At 36.3% G+C, this 23,563-nt stretch overlaps 1 protein-coding gene across 6 annotated transcripts in view; it reads left to right on the forward strand.

Annotated features, from left to right (window-relative positions):
* Positions 1 to 23,563, forward strand: part of ZDHHC14 (zinc finger DHHC-type palmitoyltransferase 14) — a 124,466-nt gene that overhangs the window by 87,057 nt on the left and 13,846 nt on the right. For 5 of the 6 annotated variants that reach the window (XM_057406517.1, XM_057406477.1, XM_057406491.1 and 2 more), the window contains exons 3-6: positions 2,651 to 2,809; positions 14,850 to 14,987; positions 18,886 to 18,934; positions 23,380 to 23,482. In XM_057406517.1, coding sequence (XP_057262500.1) covers positions 2,651 to 2,809; positions 14,850 to 14,987; positions 18,886 to 18,934; positions 23,380 to 23,482 — 449 coding nt within the window. The remainder of the gene's footprint in view (positions 1 to 2,650; positions 2,810 to 14,849; positions 14,988 to 18,885; positions 18,935 to 23,379; positions 23,483 to 23,563) is intronic. The other variant, XM_057406508.1, reaches the window with a different exon arrangement.

Here is a 23,563-nt window from a genome sequence, read left to right on the forward strand (position 1 = left end):
TTTATTAATGAGCGCTATACATTCACGTGCTAAATGCTTTTTTTGATAAATAGCCAATTGGTGCTAATAACCTACATTTTTCTTTGCAATTTAAGTCTATTTTGACCAGGCTGTTGTCAGAAATGGGCGTAACAGTGTGTTTTGTAAGGCCCATGAATTTATAGAAAGGCTAAGAATATTACAAGCCTACTGCGGATGTTGTCACCCAAGTACAGTGTATTGAAATACATTTATCTTTTTCAGTGGTAGTGACTAATATCAGCTACAGAGGATTTTTAATAACAAAAACTTCCTATGGTGATTTTCTTCCCTAAAATGTATTGTCTTTTGTAGACAGTTATTTAAATAATTTATTTCAGCATTTCATGCAGCCTGTGATAATTTGTTTTACAGAAAATAAGTTTTCACTGCAAACAAGGAGGCTTTTCTAAATGTAGTCTCTGGATGATGAGAGATTCTTCCCTATTTTCTGGATTTAGGAATCATACATGTCTCCGTAAAGCTTTAAATAGTGTAAGCACAGTTGTGCTGTGCCCTTCAAAGAACATCTTTTCAGCTTAGTGCTGAATTAGAATTCAAAAATCAAAAATTACCCAACTCAAACTGATATGTCATGAGGACAAATAAACTGTTATGCAAGTAAATAAAAAAATACATTTTTTACTATAACCCGAACAAATTATTTCTGTTGACCTCATCAAATTCTTGTACCTGCTGGAGTGCTTTAAAATCACAATTGTTAAACCAATGCGGTTTTTTTAAATGACATAACTATAAAAAAATAACAAAAAAGGAAACTCAAGATAATGCCCACGTTGCACATGAAACAAATTTTATTGTCTAGTTGTGCTTCAGCATGTTAATACACCAGTAGCTTGTAATGCAATACTTACTTACTTAATTCAAAGTACTGTCAAGTAGTGTTGGCCTTGAGGTCAAAATCGGTAATATGGATTGTTACGGAGCCATACAGTAATCTCTGCTTCCGCGTGCAGACAATAGGACCTTTTTCAGCATTGCAGGAACATTGCAGGAGGTAGTTTTGATACAACATAAGCAAATGCCTGTAGCTCATCAGGGTCTAGTAGGCTGCTTCTAAGCTGCTGTTTCTTCAGTATTCACTATTTTGTTCTCATAAGAGACATTCAGGAACTTCAAACCCTGATTCTACCATTCTCAGCTATTGCTCCCCTCCTTCCCACCCTCTTCTCAAGAGTTTTCTGAAGTCCAGTTGTTTCAGTGGTCATGTTTACAGTGGTGTCCCACAAATACTTTTATTGATGCATATTTATGAAGTGGCGAGCTTGTTGCAATTGGGAATTTCTTAAGCTCGATTTGCTGCCAAATCTAGTAAATTGTTTAATGACACCTTTGCTAGCAGTTATGTTACAGCTAATTTGAATACCTTACGAGGTAGGAGGCTTTCTAGTTGTCCCCTTGGAAAATGTAGTTTGTAGGCTGTGTAAACGTGTCTACAGACCTGTCAGAAATTGTGAGTGATACTTCCAACAATTTGAGCTCAAATGCAAGTCATGGATCTTTCAGTAACCTGTCATTACAGTTCCACATTTGTCCAACATGAAAGTGAGGGGGACAACTTGATACACAGTTATGCAGGTGACTATGACTTTGAAATGTAGTTTCATTCATATATTGGAAAATAATTTATTTTACTTCCCCATTGTTCTTGCTGTTCAGCCTGTCCAAGAGTAATAATTTAGGGTTGTTTGTTTTTTTTTTTTCACTTCTGTGGTTTGATTTGATTGTGATTACACAACAAACTGGGAAAAAGGTACCGCTTTTACATGTTCAGCTTTCAGAGTATAGCTCAGCTTGCACACATTTAAAGGACAAAATTGAACTTCAGTGATTCAACCTAACCAGTCCTTTAGTTGCTGGATAAAATGAGTGCTGATATTCTAAAATAAAGCAAAAGTAAGCAAACAAACAAAACTCAGAACCCCACCACTTGCACCAAATGAGGTAGTTGGAAACTATTTTTATGCAACAAACTTCAAGATGTGTAAAAGTAACACTGGGAGTTAGATATTCAAACTTAGAAACAGCAGGAGCTGTGAAATACTATTCTGGATGTGCTCCATTTTATCACAGCATTTAAGAGATCTCAAAGTGATGACTGATCTTATTTCTACCAAATACCAAGGTCTAATGACAGATCTGTTGTTGCTTAAGTAAATGTGCAGATTCTATATTAGGTTGGCGAATTTCTGCATCACTTCTAGAGAGTCTTTTTGTTGTTATAGGAATTCTAAAAAAATTTATTAAAATCCTAAAGATAATTTGTCCAAGTTTTACCATCCTGCTACAGTGGTCATAGTTTTTAATGTATTCTCCATGAATTATTGGGGGTGTGAAAGTATAAGAGTTTTGTGATCAAGGTTGATGTCAGCATTTGAGAATTGGGTTGGGTGATCTCTTTAATTCGAATTGATCGGCTATGGATGCTATTTGTAATTAACTGTCTTTTTGCTACATGTTATTTTAGGAGAATACAAATGGGAAAAAAAGTTGTTTATTTTAAGTGTGTTGATATCAATTTAAAACTTAAAATAGGTTGCCATCAAAGACAGTTCTATGCATACACCAAAGCTCATGTGAAAAATGCAATGCGTTCTATTTCCATGTTTAGATATTGCAAATGGCTCCAGTTCAGGAGGATATCGCCCTCCTCCCAGAACAAAAGAAGTGATCATCAATGGACAGACAGTGAAATTAAAATACTGTTTTACTTGCAAGATTTTCCGCCCACCTCGTGCCTCACATTGCAGCCTTTGTGATAACTGCGTAGGTGAGTAAAAAAAAAAAAAAAAAGATATGGTGGATGTTCAATTTAGTAGCTTATATATTGTTACGAATACTTTTGATATGAGAGAGAAAGAGTTAGTGACAAGATTACTCAAGAGGTCACTTGCTGTATTAATCTTTCTTTCCTGTAAGCTCTGTTACATGTTAAGAGTTTTAGAGGAGTTGGGAGATTTGGCCTAACAGATGGTTGTTGCTAATCTAAGGAAGAATATCTTCTGGTGCATACATCTTTCCTAACCTGCTCTGCCAGACAAAGAACACACCCAGTTCAAACAGAGCGGCATAGTATGTGCGCTGAACTTTCCAGTGCAGAGAGCAAAGCTTTATGGGAGTCTCTAGAGTTGTTTCCTTCATCAGACTACACTGAGGGCAAGGAAATGTTTTTTTCACTTCATTATAGGCTAACTATGTGTCATAGTTCAAATGGTTAGAGCTTGCACTGTGACCAGAATACACACGATAGGTGATTCTTACCTGTGAACAGTTTTAAGACTAGAAATCTGAAAGTCAGAATCCATAAGAAATAGCTGGACAAACATGCTATTTTGAGAGTAAGATGTTGTCAAGACCTAAGAATATTTTGTAATGATAGGTTGGATTTTTTCCTCTGAACATCTTATTTCATTACTCTCTTCTTTGGAGGGCAGACAAGGTGATTAAGATATGCTTGGATTTAAAAGCAAACCAAAAAAACCCCACCAATCAAATCTGAGTAGTTTCTAGTTAATTAGATCACATTAGAGTTCAGTGCAGCTGATTAGCACACTGTTGAGCCTGGATCTTATGCATTCAAGAAAATAATGTAGAAAGATGTCTCCAGATGAGAAATGTAATTGCAGCATTCAGGAGCGTTATTTTTAGATATAAAGCAGTCATTGGAAGAATTACAGTTTCATGTTTAGATGATATTCATTTAGGGAGTACACTTAATTCAGAGTGAGAAATTTAGCCTTTTGGCCCTGTACAGTTGATTGGTATCTGTAGATGTTTCCTTCAGTAAATAATTTTTCTGATGTGTTAAAATTGAGTAAGTGTTGTAAAAGCTGTTGAGCTTGGCAAATAGGGATGTTTATGAATTACAGTTGACACATTTTCAGAAAAATATTTTATCAGATATGTAACCTGGACGTAAAAGTGTTGTATTGCTCAGCAAACCTGATAATATGAAAATGAAGTTGTTCACCAGTGCAGTAAATAAAAGTTGAAGGCTGTTGTCTTCACCAAGAGTGCATAAATAAGAGCAACTCACACACACACATCCTGAAGCTTATTTTAAGGTAATGTTTCAGGTTTTTTAATAAATTGGTATGAAGGATTTTGTTACAGATTATTCTGTAATCTGATGGTGTCCTTGTCATACTAAATTTGGAAAACATACTCCATGAAACATAAAATTAGTGATGGCAGGTAACCAACTCAATCCTTGCTTTCTGATTATGGCTGTGCCTGAAGCAACAGATGTGAATTATTATGAATGTAGATCAAAAAAGTCTGAGCAAATGACTCATAAGAGTGATAATTGTATCCAAGATTAGTCTTTTCTGCTCAAAAAATAGCTATGATCATTGTAATATCCTCTTGCACAGTTTTAAATTTGAAGTTATTTGTGTTAAAAAAAAAAATCCATTCATTTAGTGGAATGAATTTGCTGTGTTTTTTCTCCTCACCTCATTCTGCAATGGGAATTACAGTCAGGGTGCATTGGATAGTATTTCTGTTTCCTGATTCAGTACAGGTATTTGTCATGTAACTATTCAGGTCTTTTGAAGGAAAGAAGTGAAAGCTGCAAGTACCTGCAGCTAATTTTCTGTGAAAAATAGATGTCAAGAAAATAATTTTGCTCACATATTTGTGAAGAACTAACAGAGCATACACTTAATCAGAATGTGTTACATAGTTTACCACCACTCTTTAAGTTAGGATTGTCTATATGATGATGCTTTTATTTAATTTTAGTTTAAGAATAAATCTTATAATAGCAATGGGTGTTCTTCTGCCACTGTTGTTTGCTATTTCCTTACTGGTGTAACTAAACACAAAAATATTCCTACTTCACACACATACAGATGCATAAGTAACTTAATATTGCATCTCACTACCAATATGACTATGCATTCCTTTCTACCACGTAGTTCTGGAAGCTTTTGCTGCAGTTGTAAACTAGCTACAGAGACTGTGTGATACAGGAATGGAATCTTTCTTCAAACCAGCACTCACTACTTAAAAAAACAGTATGCTATTTTTTCCTAAAGGTGTTTTATGGTACTGGGCAAGTAAGTGCAGTTTTAAAGAGAGGTTCTTACGTTCCATATTTTCTATTGATGCTTTTCATCCTGTAAGGAATCCTTAGCAACATTTTAAATATGTGAGTACAACAATTATTCATTGTTGGCATTTTCCCTCTTGAATTGATCCTAACGTTCTAGTTGTCCAGTAAGCATATCTGTTACTTATCTTGTTTCTAATTTTAATTTCCTCATTATTTTTTAATAAATGACATGTATATTTAGATAAAAACATGAAGAAATAGCTTTTTGTTAAAAAATCAAACAGACCACACCAAACTAATTTGAGTTCTACCCATAATAATGTTTCAAACTCCTTTAGCTTTACAATGTGTTCATAATAGTATCCCAAAAAAATTCTAGATTTTTATAAAAATTCAGTTTGTTGCATTTTTTTGCATTTGTTGCATCTTTGATCAAGTAAGTGTTCCCTGAGACACTGAGATACTTTGGGTGTATTCTTGACATGCTTTCTTTTAACTGCCTTAGTGATTGGCAGTTGGAAATTAGCCCTTCAGAGTTCTTCTGTGTACCATTATGTTGCTTGAAGATTATAATTGAATTTAAAATAATGTACACATAAACACAAGAGATAAAGAAAAGAATAACAACAGCAGACAAATTCTGAGCTCAGGCTAGTTATTGCAGGGTTTTAAAAAGAGGTTTTGATTGCACTGTGTGATGCTAGTAAGAAGCCATTGGTTGGCTTTGGTTCTGAAATGACCAAATTACTTTAAAAATGTATTTATCTATTTATGGTCATTTCAACACTAATGCTGTAATTTCCTTGTTGGTTGTTTGGTTGTTTGGTTGGTTTTAATAAATAACTTTTGTCTTTTTTAGTTTAATTTCTATAATAAAATCATCTCCCTAATGGGGAGGGACTCTTCATTAGGGACTGTAGTGATAGGACAAGGGGTAACGGGTTAAAACTTAAACAGGGGAAGTTTAGATTGGATATAAGGAGGAAATTCTTTCCTGTTAGGGTGGTGAGGCACTGGAATGGGTTGCCCAGGGAGGTTGTGAATGCTCCATCCCTGGCAGTGTTCAAGACCATGTTGGACGAGGCCTTGGGTGATATGGTTTAGTGAGAGGTGTCCCTGCCCATGGCAGGGGGGGTGGAACTTGATGATCTTAAGGTCCTTTCCAACCCTAACTATTCTATGATTCTATCTGACTATTTCCAAGCAATCTGTTTAAATATAGTACCAAATGACTAATGAGAAACAGTGAATAATAATTAACAAGCAGTAAATCAGCTTAGTCCAATAATCTGTCTAAAGTATTCCTGGTATTCACATGCCACAGTTTTGCTTATCAAGTGAAGTAACTGGTACAGACTGAGGCAGAAGTCCAGATGGAAGAAAAGATCCATTTATAATAATCTAAAACAATATGGCCATTTTATTTCTTTCATAATCTGTATGTCATAAGTTTGTGTGTGACTGATGGATGAAAGTAGCTTCTCTTCTCCAGTTCCACTATGTTTCTTTCAACACATGACTTTTTTCCAAATTTTTGAAGTTGTCTATCACAACCTTTAAATGTTTAGTTTGACTTTTCTGGATCACCAATGAACATGAGAATGTCATATTAAGTTAGACCAACGTTTCAGTTTGTGTAGTAGCCCATTTCCCACCATGGCCAGAGAGGATACCTGGTGAAGAATAGGAGAAGAGGGCAAGCACTCGAGGATGCTTTCCATTGAGTATTCTTATTTACAGCATATGCCTTCTTGAACCCTGAGGGAACATCCCCTTTTTTTTTAATAACCCTTGATAGATTCTAGTTGGCCTTCTTTGTACCTAATTGTACCTAATACAAACTTCTTTAGATGGGGAACCATAATGCCAATAGTGCTGAGGCACACATGCCATACATTTTTTGTTTCTGTAGGAGATAGGATTCCTTTCACTTGTAAGTCTGGTTGCTTTTCTATCGATCCCAAACATGAGACCAAGTGTCAAGTTTTTGGCAAAATTTTTTACAGAAAATAGTCTATATTGGAAGCCAATAGACACCTCTTTTCTGATTAAATCACTGCTTCTGTAAAGCACTTCTACCAGGCAACTGTAGGTATTGTCTTTTGGTTTTGGTATTGACTGAACTACATTAATTTATTGTTTTGAAAATACAATATGCTAGCACTCTTCTTTCATTACCTTATTATCTCCCCTCTTGTTTTCAGTTCTTTTTCATGACCTTTGCCTTCTTTCCTTACATTTCCAGCAATGAGGAGAATATAATTTTCACTTAATTTTGGGGCCTGATTTTTGAACCTGTTAAACCTTGGTTCTGGATGTGCAGAAGTGACTCTGTAGCTGAAGAGTTAAAAACACAAAGTTGGCTGCTATGTCCTTTTTTTCTTCTTCTTTTGTGTATTTTTTCCAAGTTTTTACATGTGAGAAATGGCTTCGGCTCTTTCTGTTTGTGCTACCTTTTTGGGCACCCAAGATGCTGCTGAATGGAGTATGCAGCATCACAGAAGTCATATTTGTTTATGATTGTGCCATCTGTATACTGTATGTTAGAAATTCAGGGAGCATGCCATGTTTGTCAGAGTTTTTAAGTCTAAGCCAAACCAGTGGTAAATATGGTAGAAAGTCTCTTAAAAAAATACAATAGTATAATAGATTACTTCATAGAGAGACTGCAGCTTTTATATACTGGTCTGCATATTAAAAAAAAAAAAGCTGAGATGATCATAATACCCAACTATGTAAATAATGTTGTAAGCCACAGATGTCAGACAGTAGTTACCAAGAAAAATTAGGAACCTAAGACAAAAAATACTTATATATTTGGTGCAATACCAATTTGAAAGAGGGTTAGGAATTCAAAGGCAGATACAGAAGTGTGAATAAAACACTGTGCTTTCATGTAGAAAAGAGAGGAACAAGTCCATAAATTTTGTGGATGCTGATACCTGGTAAGGATACTATGCGTTCCCTAGAGACAAGTTGGGATTTTTAACTCTCTTCCTCCATGGTTGGCTGTGTGTCTGGCACTTATTTGGTTCCCAGTGTGTGAAAGTATTGACAAGAATAGGTATTTAACTAGAGATTGTTAAGCAGTGAGGTCCTTTGCTGTGCACTCTTTGTACCTATCAAAGAACAGTCATTCTGAACTGCTGCTGCTGCCTTTGAACATGTCACCATTAATGTGCATGCACAGGGATTTGTTGTGAATTAGTCGACATTTATTATTGGAGATAGCAGTGAAGTGGGCTATGTGACAATATAGTTTAATTACTGTGAGCTATCCTAGGGCAATGGATGGATTTTCTCCTAATAAATCAATTGCTATTTTTATTTCAAAAATTAAGCATGTTTATTTTCTTTTTGTGATTAACATTAGCCTGCTACTATTTAAGCTGATGAACATGGGAAAAGCTGACATTGCAGCTGATTTGCTTAAATAAACCCCACCCAAATATTTGAGCTGTCTGGGGCAGTATTTAAATGATTTTAAGAGTGAAATATTTGTTGAGTAGCCCTTGTGTTTGTGTTTCTGATTGACCTTTTGTTGTAGATATCCATATACACTATTAATTCATTTCAGTAATACAGGCCCATCTTTCCCAATGTTACATCTCTATTTCAGTTTACATCACCTTGTAGATTATTGTAGTGACCAGAATGTAATCTGGAGTAAACCTTTGGTATTTCTCAAAAGTGAATTTGAGGCTAGAAAGCTCTTTTTGTACAATTTGGTTTTCTTTGGGTGTTTTGATTTGGGATCAGAGTACACAAGTACTGAAGTGTGGCAATTTAAAGGATCCATTGTGCATTGTCTATAGCAGATGTTCTAAAATAACATCAGCATGCATATAAATGTAACTTGCAATCAGTCTTTTGTTACTCTGCCTCTTTTTCATGTAAGTTCCTACTCCAATTGCACTCCACAAAAGTAGCAGCAAAGGCATTTTTAGGGGAATGACTGTCACACAGGTGAATGTCTAAGTTAAATTGATCCATGTATTTGACTGCTGTTGGCAATTGATGGAAAGTCTCATCAGTGGCTTTTTTAAATATGATTAAATACATAAATTTCTGAGGAGTGATGACTTAAGTAGTGGAACTGAACATCTCAGCTAAGGATAGGTTTTATGAAGTTTGCCTTGAATATCAGATACAAGATTTTTTACTAATTAAGCTAAATTATTAGATATTCTGAAGTGACTGTAAGGGATTTAATGCTATAGTTATATTGGCTTTTGTGCATGTGTGCATGACTCAGCAGGCTATTGGATTGGACTGCTGTATCTTAGAAGAAAAGAAATATTTTTTTGTAATAAAACATGTTCCTTATATGAACTTTAAAAACCTCATTTGTTTGCCTAAACATTTTAAGAGCACCCAGATTCTGAAAGTGCCATTTGTCATACAAAATGTCAGATCAAGAAGCCTGAATAGATGTGATCATATCATGACATCATAGTCCTACAAAAAGCTGTATTTGTCATCATTACAAATCCATGCAGATGTGTCGGTATCTCTACATAATTGTTCAGTGTGCATCCACGACAATGGACTCTGTAGTCCTATGTTGTACTGCTGCTATCAGAAGTAATTTTGAGTAATGCTGGACCAGTTGTTTGAGCTGTAATGTGATTTTTCTTTTGACTGACACAAGATTCGAATAGCAGGCTCTTCACTCTTTTCAGTCCTGGGATGCATGTTTGCATGTGCTCAGTAAAGGTGGTAGCATTTGGTGAATGCCTTAGGTTTGTGTCTTTCTTTACCCTACAATGCTTTACTTCAGTGGGATGGAAAAATCAGCAAGTCAGTTCTAACCTGTGCTCATTGGAGTCTGCAAGTAGTTTGACCTAGATATTTTTGCACCAATACACTTTCTGTCTTTGAGACCTGCATTGACATTATGCTTTAGTAAAATGTACGTTGGTGTGCAGTGATCCAGTGGAGCAAAGGAAGAAGAAAGCAGTTCATAAATAATAACAAATGTTTCTGAGATCACAGTGTGAACAGGTGGGAAAAGCTGTAAGCTGAAGAGCCAGGCTGGCCTAAAAATGTTCCATGTAAAAATGCTTTTTTGTTCGTTGTAAATTATAAAGCTTTTGCTAAATGTTTTGAAAGAGTAAAGGAAGCATTGGGGTCATTTTGTCTGTGGTTTCCTGAAGCGTAGTGATTGAAAAAATGGAAGCTGAACATTTAAGGATTTAAGAGTCTACATGCTGTGCTGTGGAAAAGTAGAGATTTGACTCTTTCATTCTGGACAAAAAGGAACATGCTTTGGTTTGGCTTCTGAAGCAAATACTATAAACGCTCCATATACAAGAACTTGGCTTATTAAAATGGGAAATGTTCTCTTTTAATCTGAGCTATCCAGCAGTTAATGTTTCTTAATTTTTCAAATGTATGTATTTTTGGGAAGGTAAAAACTGAGAAACGTCTAAGGTATGATGTAACTGGTATGCTGTTCTGTCATCTACTTAGCATATATTATTAGGTAAGTGTTAATGAGACCAGTGAGTCATATTGACAGTTTGCTGCTTGAACTTCATCCTCTTTTTTTTCCCCACCTCTGTGATTCTCTGCTTTGTTCCTATTCACACAACCCTTAGTAACACAAAGCCATGGGTATGTCAGGTTTTCTCACTAAGCAAGGAATAAAAATGTTCTTTTTTTTCCTGCTAGTTCAGAAAACTGACCTGACTGATTCATCAGCAGCTTAGACAGTTAAAGAAGGAAGTGGGATGAAGTGGCAGGGAAGGCAGCATGTCTTCGTCTCTTTCACTGCTACTAAGTTTTTGGATTGGCTCAGTTGTCTGCTAAAGCCTCACCCTTTGGATTTGGTTATGGGGCTACTGGCTATCCTCAGGAGTTATTACCCAAATTTGAAGTTGCTGATCACTCGGGAAAGACTAGTCAAACAAAGTCACTGGTGTAGGTTTACTAACAGCTCTTGAGGTTTCTTACCTCTTTGGTTTTCTGTGGTCATTACAAACAGCATTTTTAGTCTCCGTTTACCCACCTCCTGCTTTCGTTGGTACTTCACTTTATAAACTGTTCGTACATGTTCTTTTTGTATGCTTCAGCTTTTGTTCTGAGACCCTGAAAAAGTAATCAAAACTGGATTTTTCCTGCAGTCCTGATAAGCGTTAACCTGTAGTAAAGTTGGTGTTACAGCTAAGCTAATTAACACTTAACTGTGTCTGAAAGGATCATTTCACCTCTTTTCTGGCAGTGTGTTCTCACCGCTTCGCTTGGGCCTGCCTTGGTGTTTGATACTGTGATGAGCTAGTCGGGGAGCTAGGCAGCAGAAAATTAACCATAGTTTTAAGTTCATCTGGCTCTGTCAACCAGCTCCCCACAGGGTAAAATGAACACCAGGCTTGGTGTTAAGATGCAGAGCCAGGAACACAGAAGCAAGAGACTGGTTCACAGGACTGCTAAAAAGGGGAGAAGCTGCGCCATCATTTTAGCTGTAGTTCTCAATTACATAGGTATAGCTGTCATGTCATACCACATCCTGAAGGCAAATACATTAGCAATACAAATACCTTGTTGCTGTTTTTGCTAAAAATTGAGCGCAGGAGATGGTCTATTGCTACTTTTCTATCCATGGGATGCTTCCATAGGCAAGCATTTCAGCCCTCGCAGCTTGCTTCCTGCCTGATTGAGAGTTCTAATTCACTTTTTATTATCAATAGTTTGTATTACCAATGTTTTGATTCTCTTCATTTGCCTCAAATATTTTTACATCAACTTTGTCATGAATGTATGATTAATTTCATCAATACATTAACTATACCCTGTGAATTTAAACCAGAACTGCAGTCATCACCTTGTAACAGTCTTGTTCTTCATAACAATGAGCTACATTTCTATTTGCTCTGCATTTTAAATTTTGGAGGGCTGTAATTGCCAGGCTTTCTCCTCATCAGAGGTTTTTCATTTCTCAGTGAAGGTAAATTTTAATTTTGCTGCCAGCGTTGTCCAAGCTGAGTAGGGATGTCAGGCAGAGCTTACTTTTTCAAACCATTGGTGGTTCAGTTTGCAGGCATCTGGAGTGCTGGAGGTGAACTTTAAGTTAATGTATTATTTGTTCATTAAGACTTACTAAGCCATGTCTATTGTAAGAAAGAAGGAACAGCTCTAGATTTAAGAGAGTTTGTATTTCTTAACAGCATTAGAAGTTTCTGCTTAGTTGTCTGTTCATTTTGCCAGGATTGGCTGTTTTCTCTTGTTTTAACAAGCAGAGCAGGTCACAGGCTGTAAGGCTGTTATCTTTAACTTGCATTTACATATTTATGCTCTTCAGAGTAGATTAATCTCTTGCTCTTTATGCTTTTGAGTCATATAACATAAATATCACATCCCTTTCTATTTTATGACTGAGAAAACTGAGTCCAAGTTTATTAATTCGCAACAACCATTCAAACCCTTTAATACTTCTTTTTCATTAGAGTTGATTCAGATTTAACACTGCAGCAGTGTATTTCATATTCAGCCTTTTCTGTCCGTTTCTGCTTTACAAGCATCTTAGGTAGCTTCTTAGCTTCACAATGATTGGCAAGGTATATATTGAGAAATGATAGCCTTTCAGTTCACCACAGAATTTAGAAGGCAGAAATTGGAGAGGGATGTCAAGTAGGTTAAGATTATAAAGTCAACCTTTAGAAAGGAATATATATGTATATATCAAAGTACGTATGTTTATAGACAGGGGTTTGTGTGTATGTGTGCATTTTTCTGTTTACATTTATCTGAATCCATCAAATAGATGTCTAAGGTATCTGGACATCTAGGTATGGCTAGAGACTGAGCTTTATGTCAGTATAACTTGTTGATTCTCACAGTGTCAGCATAGAATAGCATGAATGTGTATATACAGAGTTTATCATCCAAAGCCATGTCATAATTTTTTTTTCTGAAGCAGTAATTTAGAATTATGCTCTTTAAAAGGCTCTCTAACGGTATTTTTCTTGGTGTCATTATTCACTCATATGTTGTATTAGGTTCCCATTAAATAAAGTGTAGTGTTTATCAGAACATAAGAACTCATTCAGAAGCATAAATCTAAAAATAAGCATTGTTCAAATGTGATGTCAACTTATTTTTGGAATACAACTGTATTGCACTGAATAAAGGTAGTATTGCCTGGCCTTTTAAATAGCAGAGTGTTTAGTTCTTGGTATTCTTAGCAGTACTCATTGAATCAATGTATTTCTGAAGCCTTATCCTAAGAAAGTTCAGTAACTTCACCTTCTATACCCCCACTGGGATTTGAAACAGATTTAGGGCAGAAACATGTGGTCCAAACAGCTGTCACGCAAAGCCACTTTAAAGCCCCCTGAAAGTCTGGTGAACTCAGAAATCTGTTGTGCATGTTGTTTTGACTTTTTTAAATTAAGATAATACTAAATACATCCTTCAAGGAAAAGCTGTGATGTAGGTCTTTAACCTAAAACCACAGCTAAAATAAACTGCTGTGCATGGACAGATGTGCCATTTAAACATAGGGCTTAAGGACTTCAAATTTATAGCTTGCCTTTACTGTGGATTTGCATATAGTTTGATATCATACATCAATGGAGGCATAAAAGTCAAGAAAACAAAACAGGATTTGGACAAGGATCAGAGAGTGAGTCAGCATGAGAGCATCTGCTTGTCTGATGATCTTGGATTTGATTGAAAAATTCAAAATTCTGTTGTTCTGTCAGTGTAATCTCTCCAATTCAAAGTTAGGAAATGCCTGTTTGTTTCCATTTCCCAGCATACTGGGATGGATGGGGAGGGGGAGTCGAGACTGCCTGGGGAGAAGCAGAGTGAACTGTTCCCTCTGCTGCTTTCCAGCACTTGGGCATTTCCCCTGTTTTGGGAACACTCATTTCTGACCTACCCTGACCTTTTCCTGTCTCATGAACAAGTTAATCTCTCAGGCAAATAAAAGGAAAGGGTTTGATTTACTAAAAAGTGGGAGGCTATAGCACAAAGGGTAACAGAGCATTCAGGTGACGTCTACCATTTCTTATACCATGTGGTTTACAGAAAATTCCTGCAAGACTGAATAGATTATTTAAGGAAATAACCAACCCCAAACCCAAAAAAAGCATAAGCAAATTGTAAAATTGCCTGAATTTTATCATTTGATAAATAAATAGTTTATGTGAATTATTTTGCTATTTATAATAGTTCTGTGTGGCAGTGTCAAATCTTAAGAGGAAAATTAGGTGGTCTGGAATGACAGTATTTTGAGTGAAGCAATAAACTAAAGTGGGAGGGTATAAATATTTCATATACTATAATGGATGGATGAGATGATAGTAGACATAAGTCAGAAGTGTGATCATGACAGATATAAATAAATCAACATCAAAACCTCCAGTTTTGAGTAGAAGAGTCACTGGAAGAAGAAAAACCGAACCTATTTTGAAAATATAAAATACAGTGTAGTTGGACTGCTCAATATGACAGTGGATAAATACCTGCTTATTTGTCTGCACAATTTATCACAATAATGTTGTTAGTTTAAGAGGAGCTTACCTCAGCCATGCTTTGATTTCTTTGAAAGCTGTGAGGTTTTCCTTAAAATACTTCTTTTTTTATTCTTTTTCTATTTTTTTCCTTTCTAAATAAGAATTTCTCTGTGGCTAATTTGCAAATGCCATTTAAGTCATGAGTTTTAATATAGTATTCAGAAAGGTTTTTCCAAGTAAAGAGCATTTTATTAATCGTTTTCCATTTTTTTTTTTTCTTCTGCCTCTCATTTCAGAACGGTTTGATCACCACTGTCCCTGGGTAGGCAACTGTGTGGGGAAAAGAAACTACAGATTTTTTTATATGTTTATTTTATCTCTGTCCTTTCTGACAGTCTTTATATTTGCATTCGTTATCACCCACGTCATCCTTCGTAAGTATGCTGGTGAAATCAGATTACGTATGTAGCCATTTGCTTGAGTTTTTTATTTTTAAGTTAATCTTTTGATCATTCAGGGTTTATTTATTTATTTATTTATTTGCCTTTTCTCTGAAGCTTCACAATCCCCAGTAAATCCCATTTCCGGTCTGTAGCAGACCCTGGTCATAGTAGTCATTGATCTGGCACTGGCTGTATCTTAATATAGTGTTAATTTTCTTAATTTTTTTTGTCCTTTTATGGGTGACTAAATGGAAAAGCAGCACACATAGTGTATGTCTAAGGATACAGACAGTATTATTTTCTCAAAGAATTTTTACATGCTTTTTAAAATGTAAGCATGCGTCACTTGCCATCAGAACAAACATGGAAATTACTAGAAAATAGATTGGAGCTATTTTACACATTTTGTTGTTTGCTGTTTAGTTTTACATCTTTCTCTACCCTATTTTCAACACAAGTTACTTTCATTTGCATAGACATTCTGAGAACAACAAATTCATAATGGAATGAATAAGCTATAGGAAGATGAATATTCATAAGTTTAAGATTGATTTTTATTTGTATTCTGTTTTGGATTTGAGGTCAAGACTCTTGTGGGTACTGTCTAATTTTTTCCACAGGTCTAACAACTTTGTTACCTGCTATATGATGACAATGATCTAATTTCTGGTGGAGATTATAAGACTTTTCTTTGAAGACCTTTTGTATATTGTGGGGGTCTCTTAATTCTATCTCTAGGAAGCTTAAGTGTTCTGTCTTTTCACTAATTACACAGGATATTGCTTTGAAGAGTATTTCTTGAATCATTTTGGAAATGTGATCTTTTTATTTCTTTGTGTTCTGTATTATAATGGAAACCTGATAGAAGTAATAATTTCAGCTTACAGCACATTTGTAACGCAAACTTGATAACGGCAATGTTTAGAAAATGTTTTTCTGAAAAATAAGCTGGATAATGCTCAATTCCCTACACTGCTTACACTGTGCAGAGGAAATTTGTATTTTAAAAAGTAGAACTCCTGCTTTTATTTGTGCTTCACAAAAGGAGGATACAAAGCACTGAGTGGTTCTCCTATAGCTCAGAGACATAGCACTTAGGCTAGAAGTACGGGCGCCTAATTCTTAGGGAGTCTGGAACAAGTTGTTCTCACTGACAGATAAAGCATTTCTAATACCAGTTGAAAGAGCAGAGATAAAATGTACATATTGTTTAAAAAGGGAAAAGTAATTTTTGGAAAGAGAACACTTTCCATTAATACTGAAATTCTTGACATTTATTTGGGCATACTTGAGTATATATATACATACCTTTTACATTGAAGAAGGAAGCATGGGGGTTTCTTCTGTCATCTTACTTTGCTAGAATTCAGTAGTTGAAAACATTATCAGTCTGACAGTGTAAAGCTACTTTTGAAGCTAACCTACCTTTATTTCACAAAGACTACAGTTCTTTTTTCCTTAGCTTTCAGCATATGAATTACCAATATTATGCCAGGATTTTGTGTTCTGTATGTCAAGTGCATTTATCCAGTGGATTTTAACTTTACAGTGTCCATACCTACTTCTAAGTATGAATTAGACGAGAAATTAATTGTGCCTCTGTGTGGTTGAGAAGCACTTCAGCATTATGTATGTGTTACAGATAAGGTATAGTAAATGTTAAATGCTGAATTGTCTGTCAGCTGTAAAATATTCTTGCTGTGAAGGTTTATCTACCTTGGATGAGACAGGAGAAACCTCTTTAGTTCTATAGACCAACTATGAGGTTGGTCCTCAAAGGCAATGGGAGCAGGTATGAATTGTGATTAGTTCCTCAATGTTTATTTACTACATTTGAGCTTCAAGCCTGGCTTTCAAATTTGTCTTCTATAATCTTGACTATATCCAAAAAAAGAATTCTTTACATGTAAGGTTTTCTTATTATATTGATCACTCCAGTCTCTCTGTGCCTACCATATTTCTAGAAGTCCTCGTATCTACCTTTCTAGTAATTACCACTCAAGCATTTTTGTTCTGTTTTCCAGCCAGGCAGTTCTTCAGCTGATGCTAACCAGTAAGCAGGATTCTCAGTTCTTTAACCTGAACCTTTGCGCTTGGCATAGACTGCTTTCTGTTAGCGTGTCTGAATAAAGTCTCAGTTTTAAATCCTGGGACTATAATCTTACTGCTATTTCAGAGTCATCCATATGTATATGCATAAGTCCTGGCAAAATTCTTGGTTCTAGAGGAAATCCTGCAGGCTTAATGAAATCTTGTTTTTAGCTTTTCTGAAGACAATCTCAGCAGGATTACCTTTAGTAACACTTGTCTTCTGACAAAAGTCATTTAGGAAGGGACTGAGGGATATTTATAGCAACTTGTAGGTACTGATGTTAAAATACAAAAAATAAAAAAATAAAAAAATAAATCTGCTTGGTTCATTCCCTAATAGGGAAGTTCCTTCTGTGACCTTTTTGATTACATAGGAAATCTGGTTTTAATACATCTTGCAACCTGGCTTTTTTATAATTTTTGTTGGGCCTAAGTGGTGACAAGATGGGGGATACATCTTTTTGTTTTGTGTGTTCACCTGAGGCATTCGTTGGACATCTTCCCTTTCCAGGATTAAAAATATGTGTACGTATTGTTATTGAAGATAATAAAACGAATATATAAATCGGATAGTTTAAAGGTATTGTCTTGCAAGATTTTATTCCATCTCCCCAAGCTTAAGACGTTTTCAATAGTGGTGTCTGTCTTCACAGTCACACAGCTCTGTTTGAAGCATCAGTATTTCAACTGTTGCAGTGAGGAGCCACCCCCTTTTGATGTATTGGGAACTGCTTGGAGGAGTGTGACAAGCAGTAGGGAATAGAAATCACACCTACCTGCTGCCACTGCCATTAAGAATCTTAAAAAATTGTAAGAAGGTAGGGGAAGTTCCATTAGTCTTGTGCTTTGAGGCTAAGAATCAGTTATGAGAGTCTGAAAAGGCTCAGAAATACAAGGTAAGTAACTTTCACTTCTTAATGGCAAACAGTAAAATTGACCATGCAGGGCTAGAGAATATATATGTGTGTACACACACACATACGTGTTTTCCTTTTTTTGTTTTAAAGACAAGAGTCTTCTCTCTTCATACAAATCTTCAGGTGAATTTAGCTAAGAGGAAGCTTTTTGTTGAGGGAAAGACTTTTGGCCTGATGCATTTAAATCATCTAAGTTATACAGTAAAATGCAAACTATGTGGCTGTAGCTGTATCACATTGAGTCAGTTTCTGCAAAGTAACTTGTTGCAATCGGCAAATTGTCAAATTATTCTTTTTGATTAATATCTCATGGTTGTGGAATCCATCTTCCTAGATGCTTCTACATCTCTAGCTCACTAGATCATGCTGCTCTTGAGCTTTTTTTCAGCTACTCTTTTCTCTTACTTGCCCAGAGGCAGCAAGCACTTACTAGAAAAACCTGTGCAGGTGGAGTAGGAGCAGGACTATAGTTTATGGAATTTGTCTGCTCCCAGAACAGAGGTGGGAACGCTGACAATCTGGGTTTATAGAATAAATTTTACAAGTCAAAAAAGCACTTTGAAAAATAGTATTTCAAAATATAAAAGTAATTTATAATCTAGGCCTGAAAAGAACAGGGATAATCAGAAATCTTGTTCATGGGAACGTATGCGTTTATCAGTTTGTGGTATGACTGAGAAAATACCCTGCAGATGTTAACCTGATAACTTACCCAAGTTTTTTTCTGATGTTGTTGCTGCTGAGCAACATATTCTCAGATTCGTGTTAGTAAATCTATGATTATTTGGTTATCTTCATATATTACTTGTGTTATCTATGTTGAAAGCAGCCTGTAGTCCAATTTCTTACTCAGCTGGTAATTTTGGGTTCTGTTTCTACAGGTTCTCAACAAACAGGGTTCCTCAATGCCTTGAAGGACAGTCCTGCAAGATATCCTTTCAGTGGAACAAATTTTAGATCTTATTGCAAAATAACATCTGAGATATGTTTTGCTTGTTTTCTTGCTTTGATGGATATGGGCATTTGGGACTTTTATCAGTTAGTGATTTCATCACTTCTTGCAAAGCAGGATTTCTTGCCACATGTAGGAGGTAGGAAAGAGACTATAGCCTGGGGTGTTTTCTATTCTGTCTTTTGTAGAGTAGGACTCTTGACAAAGGTCTGTAGTTGCCGTTTGTGATGGAAATATGCTCCATATGTTTGTGATGGAATTCATAAATTTATCTCACAGTATATATATCATGCTGTGGTTTCATTTAAAATATGCAATAATTATCCTGCTTTTGCAGCAGAAACTATCCAAAATGGCTGATTCTTGTCAGGATAGAAAAAGTAGATTGTGAAACAACTGAAACCATAAGCTGTGCCTGAAGAGTTCAATTTCTGGAAGTATTCTTATGTCAGTTTACTGTTTTTTACAGAAGTCATTTTCAAGTATCAGCTTCTGTTAGGTTATGTAATGGTATGCACATGCATATACACAGCGACTACTCTTGTTTTTAAGCCTGGGAAAGAGAAGACTCTGGGGAGTCTTATTGTGGTCTTTCAATATATAAATGAGGCTCATAAGAAAAGGTGGAGAGAGACCTTTTATCAGGGCCTGTAGTGACAGGACAAGGGGCAGTGATTTTAAACTGAAAAAGAGTACATTTATGTTGGCTATAACGAAGAAAGTTTTTTACAGTGAGGATAGTGAGGCACTGGAACAGGTTGCCCAGAGAAGTTGTGGCTGCCCCATCCTTGGAAGTATTGAAGGCCAGGCTGGATGGGGCTTTGAGAAACCTGGTCTAGTGGAAGGTGTCCCTGCCCATGGCAGGGGGCTGGAACTAGATGACTTTTAAAGGTCCCTTCCAACCCAAACCATTCTGTGGTTCTGTTCTGTAAATATTCCATGTTCTTTTTATCACTTTTCAGGAGCTTTCTGTACATTTTCTACTCAGTGAGGATGGAAAAGGCTCCTTTTGTCCAAAATCAGCTAGCATAATGTCAAAACTGGAAGCTGATAGAACTACTGTTTAGTGTCTTCCTTACATTTTTGTACAGGCTGTAACCATCCCACTCCTTCTATGTTTTGATTAGTTTGTGTCTGAATAAACAGTTTGCACTTCTCACAAACATACATTAAAAGAATTCTTTTCCATGTGCCTCAAAGTTTGCTGTTTTCCGCAAACAGTAGCAACAACTCTTACTCTGTCACTTGTAGTTGTGCATAAAGACAGACCTCACTTTCCAGCTAGTTTTTCCAAGTGTCAGATTCTCCAAATTGTGAAAATACAGTTTTGTGTGTATATGTGTTTGTCAGGTTGAGTCACTGAGCTGTAAATTCCTTTGTTAAACAAAGCCGTTGTTTAGGGTGTTTTTCATAGAAGAAATTTTACAAAGCAAAACCAAACTGCTCTAAATAGCATAGTAGCTTCCAATTAAAACAATTGTAGCCAATTCCTATAAAAGATGATTCTTTTGAACTATTTTCAAAGTGAGAATAGCTTTAAGTTTTCCTTAAATCAAAAGGTAATTGAGGATTCTTGTACAGGAACAATGGGATGCTTATTTGTCATTTGTATTCAGTGATGTGCTGCTTTGAAAGGCTGAGTAGTGCATCTTGTTGAAATGGCTGCGTTTGATAGTGATATGTTGGACAATTTAATAGCTTGGTTACAATTCATAACAGTAAAAAGATAAATTGTCCGAGTAGTATTGGGAATGCTGCTTTGGAGCAAGCAAGTCAATTCAGGCACACAACATTGCCATTTCTAGCTTGCTAGCAACACTGTGTGGGATACCAAGGGAGCATTATACCATATTATGCTAGTAAGTTATACTTTATGTTGAGAATATATTGCTTTTTTGTGTTTGGTTTTTAATTAATGGAGTCATGGTAATCTAACATGCTGTTCTAGAGATCTTTTTGTGGAGAAATAAAAGAAGTCTCTTACCTGGGGAAAGAAGTCCTTTTCAGTGGGGAAATGAAAGAGGTCTTTAACTGAAAGGAGTTCCCCTTTTTTGTCAGTAGGGATTACAGTGTGGAGGGAGAAACTTGCTTCTCAGGACCCTCTTGAGGGTAATCATGGTAAGGAATAGCCTGTTAGTGCTCAGTCATCTGAGGTTTGTAGGGAGCTCTTCTCCCTCTAAGGTTCCCCTTTTCTGGCCTGTGATTCTTCCTCTTAGTCTTGGTGTACCGACTCTACCCAACTGTGCTAATCTACAGCTGTCTTTAATATCTGTACCCTATCAAAGCCCTGTTTTTATTGTGCATAATGTTTTGGCGCTATTGCCTTCTTTATACCTTTCTGAACCCTCTGCTAACAACAGTCTACTGCTTTATTCATTTTCTCTTACTCTCTTTGCTTTAGCTGTGGCTGTTGCACAGTCAACTGAGTTTCTGTCTTGTTCGTTTGACTATGACTCCCCATAGTCTGAGGAGGAGATAAAAGGGAGAGGCTAGTGAACATGCTGCTCAGCAATGCATGTTGATCTGCCTGTTGCTTTTGGAGCAGATCTGCTTAGAATGCACACAGCTGTTTTCTTGCTTTTAAACCATTTTGAGTGAAGTAGGTTCTGAGGGAAATTATACAGACAGCTCAGGTGTTTCCCAATTCACTAGGTGAGAATACCTGCAATATAAAACTTAACTGATACTGGGATTATTTATCCCAAAAACTTTTGTCCAACCATCTGTGTCTCTGTAATGGTGAGAAGCTGTCATATTTTTCTTCTGTTGTTAGGCTTAGTGATTAGACTGTATGTTTTGTATGTTTTAAGGCTGTGGCCTTGTTCTGGAATATTTTGAGTTGATGTTGTCTTGGAAACTGACTTCACTAAGTGTTGATACATGGTTAATATACGGGTTATTTTTACCATATTCTTTTCCCATTGTCTTGTTCCTACTGATTTATTGTATCTATTTTTCCAGGAACCAAAACCTTTTTTGCTGTTGATTCATGTTCCCTTTTAAAAAAATTACTGTTGAAATGTTGTAGAATATAACATTCTCAAAGCTGATGCAGTCTGCAGTCCATGACTATTTGGGTGGAAATAAAAATACTTGCAAATAAAAAGCTATGGCAGGGAGCCTTCTATAGAAAGTTGCTCTTTATGCTTGATTATTTGAAGTTTAGAAGCAACTTGTGTTACTGCTAAAATGATGACTCCTTTAGAGTTAAAGGAATGCTGTAAACTGTAATAATGATGCAACGCTGACTTTCTTAGTATACCAGTCTCACTTTTAAAGCCTGGTTACTTTGTGGCATTTGGGTAATGCAGTTTATAAGGAGCGAGAACACAGTTCTAGTGGTGCTCACACATATGCATGTGCATGTCTTTGCTACTTTCCTGGAGGTGTATGTTTACCCTCTTGCTGTATGTGTACCTTGCTGCTCCCTACAACTTGCAGGTGAGAAGGCACTCCATGAGGACACATATACGTGCCTCAGGTGTGGGTCCCTGTAAGTTGCACCCCATACTGGCAGTTTGCTGTCTGTCTGCAAACAGCATTTGACAGGGAGGGTGCTCTTTCTGGGCTAGGTAGATGCCAGCAGAGTGATTTATGGCTGTGCCAAACTAAGTTTTGACTGCTGCTGTTCCCCTTCAAATGTTCTTCTGCCATTATTTTTTTTTTTATTTTCTTACAATTTGGGCTGATGCCTCCTTCAAAACGACTTCTTATAATTCCTCAGATACTGTTTAATAGCAGCACAGTGACTTGGGAGTTGATAGTCTTCCTTTTAGCATAAGTTTGGGGCAAATGTTGCTGAGTATTGAGGATTCAACCCCACACCAAGAGAGCAGGTGGACTTTATGTTTTACTCGGACTAGTGCACTAGAGTTAGGATCACTATCAGCATCTTAACTTCAGTAACAGAAGAGAGACAGGAATAGTCTAGCAGTTATGACAGAGATGCAGTTTGCTCAGTTGTTGTTGTTGCTGTATGTATGAGCACAGATCTAGAACTCATAGTAGTGGCTTCAGTCTTTGCTATTCAGCTAGCCTTGGGTTACGTCTAGTGTTTGATCTTCCCTTCACCCCATCAGAACTGTTATTTATTGTAACATATCAATTTATGTCTTAGGTGTGATGACTTTTAAGGGGTAAACATGAACATTTGACTTTCAGCAGTAAAGATCAGAACAACTCATCAGTAGTTTCTATGCTTTTTCCATATGCAGATTCTTAAATATTTGATGGGGTAGATGCCTGTCAGTAGCCTGTACAATCAAGCCTACTGAAAATAATTTTTGCTGACCCCACTGAAGTACCCCAAAGGGACTTGTGTGCTATAAATTGATAATCCTGAATTATGTAACTACTTGTTACTTGATTTTGTATTCTTTTTCTCTTTTTTTGGTTTATATGTATTTCCTTGACTTTCAATTACTGTGCTGGAAGCTGTGGTGTGTTTTTTCTCAGTATGGTCCATTGTTGGCCTCTCAGGTTTTCATACGTATTTGATCAGCTCCAATCAAACAACAAATGAAGATGTAAGATATGTTTCTACATACATGTTTCTAAATAGTAACGAGGAGGTTTTTCTCTGTTACTCTTAGACAAGTCACACCTGC

This window comes from Pezoporus wallicus, unplaced genomic scaffold, assembly GCF_028554395.1.
Source record: "Pezoporus wallicus isolate ANWC-B61680 ecotype Strahan unplaced genomic scaffold, APGP_CSIRO_Pwel_v1 contig_3817, whole genome shotgun sequence".
Taxonomy (NCBI): Eukaryota; Metazoa; Chordata; class Aves; order Psittaciformes; family Psittacidae; genus Pezoporus; species Pezoporus wallicus.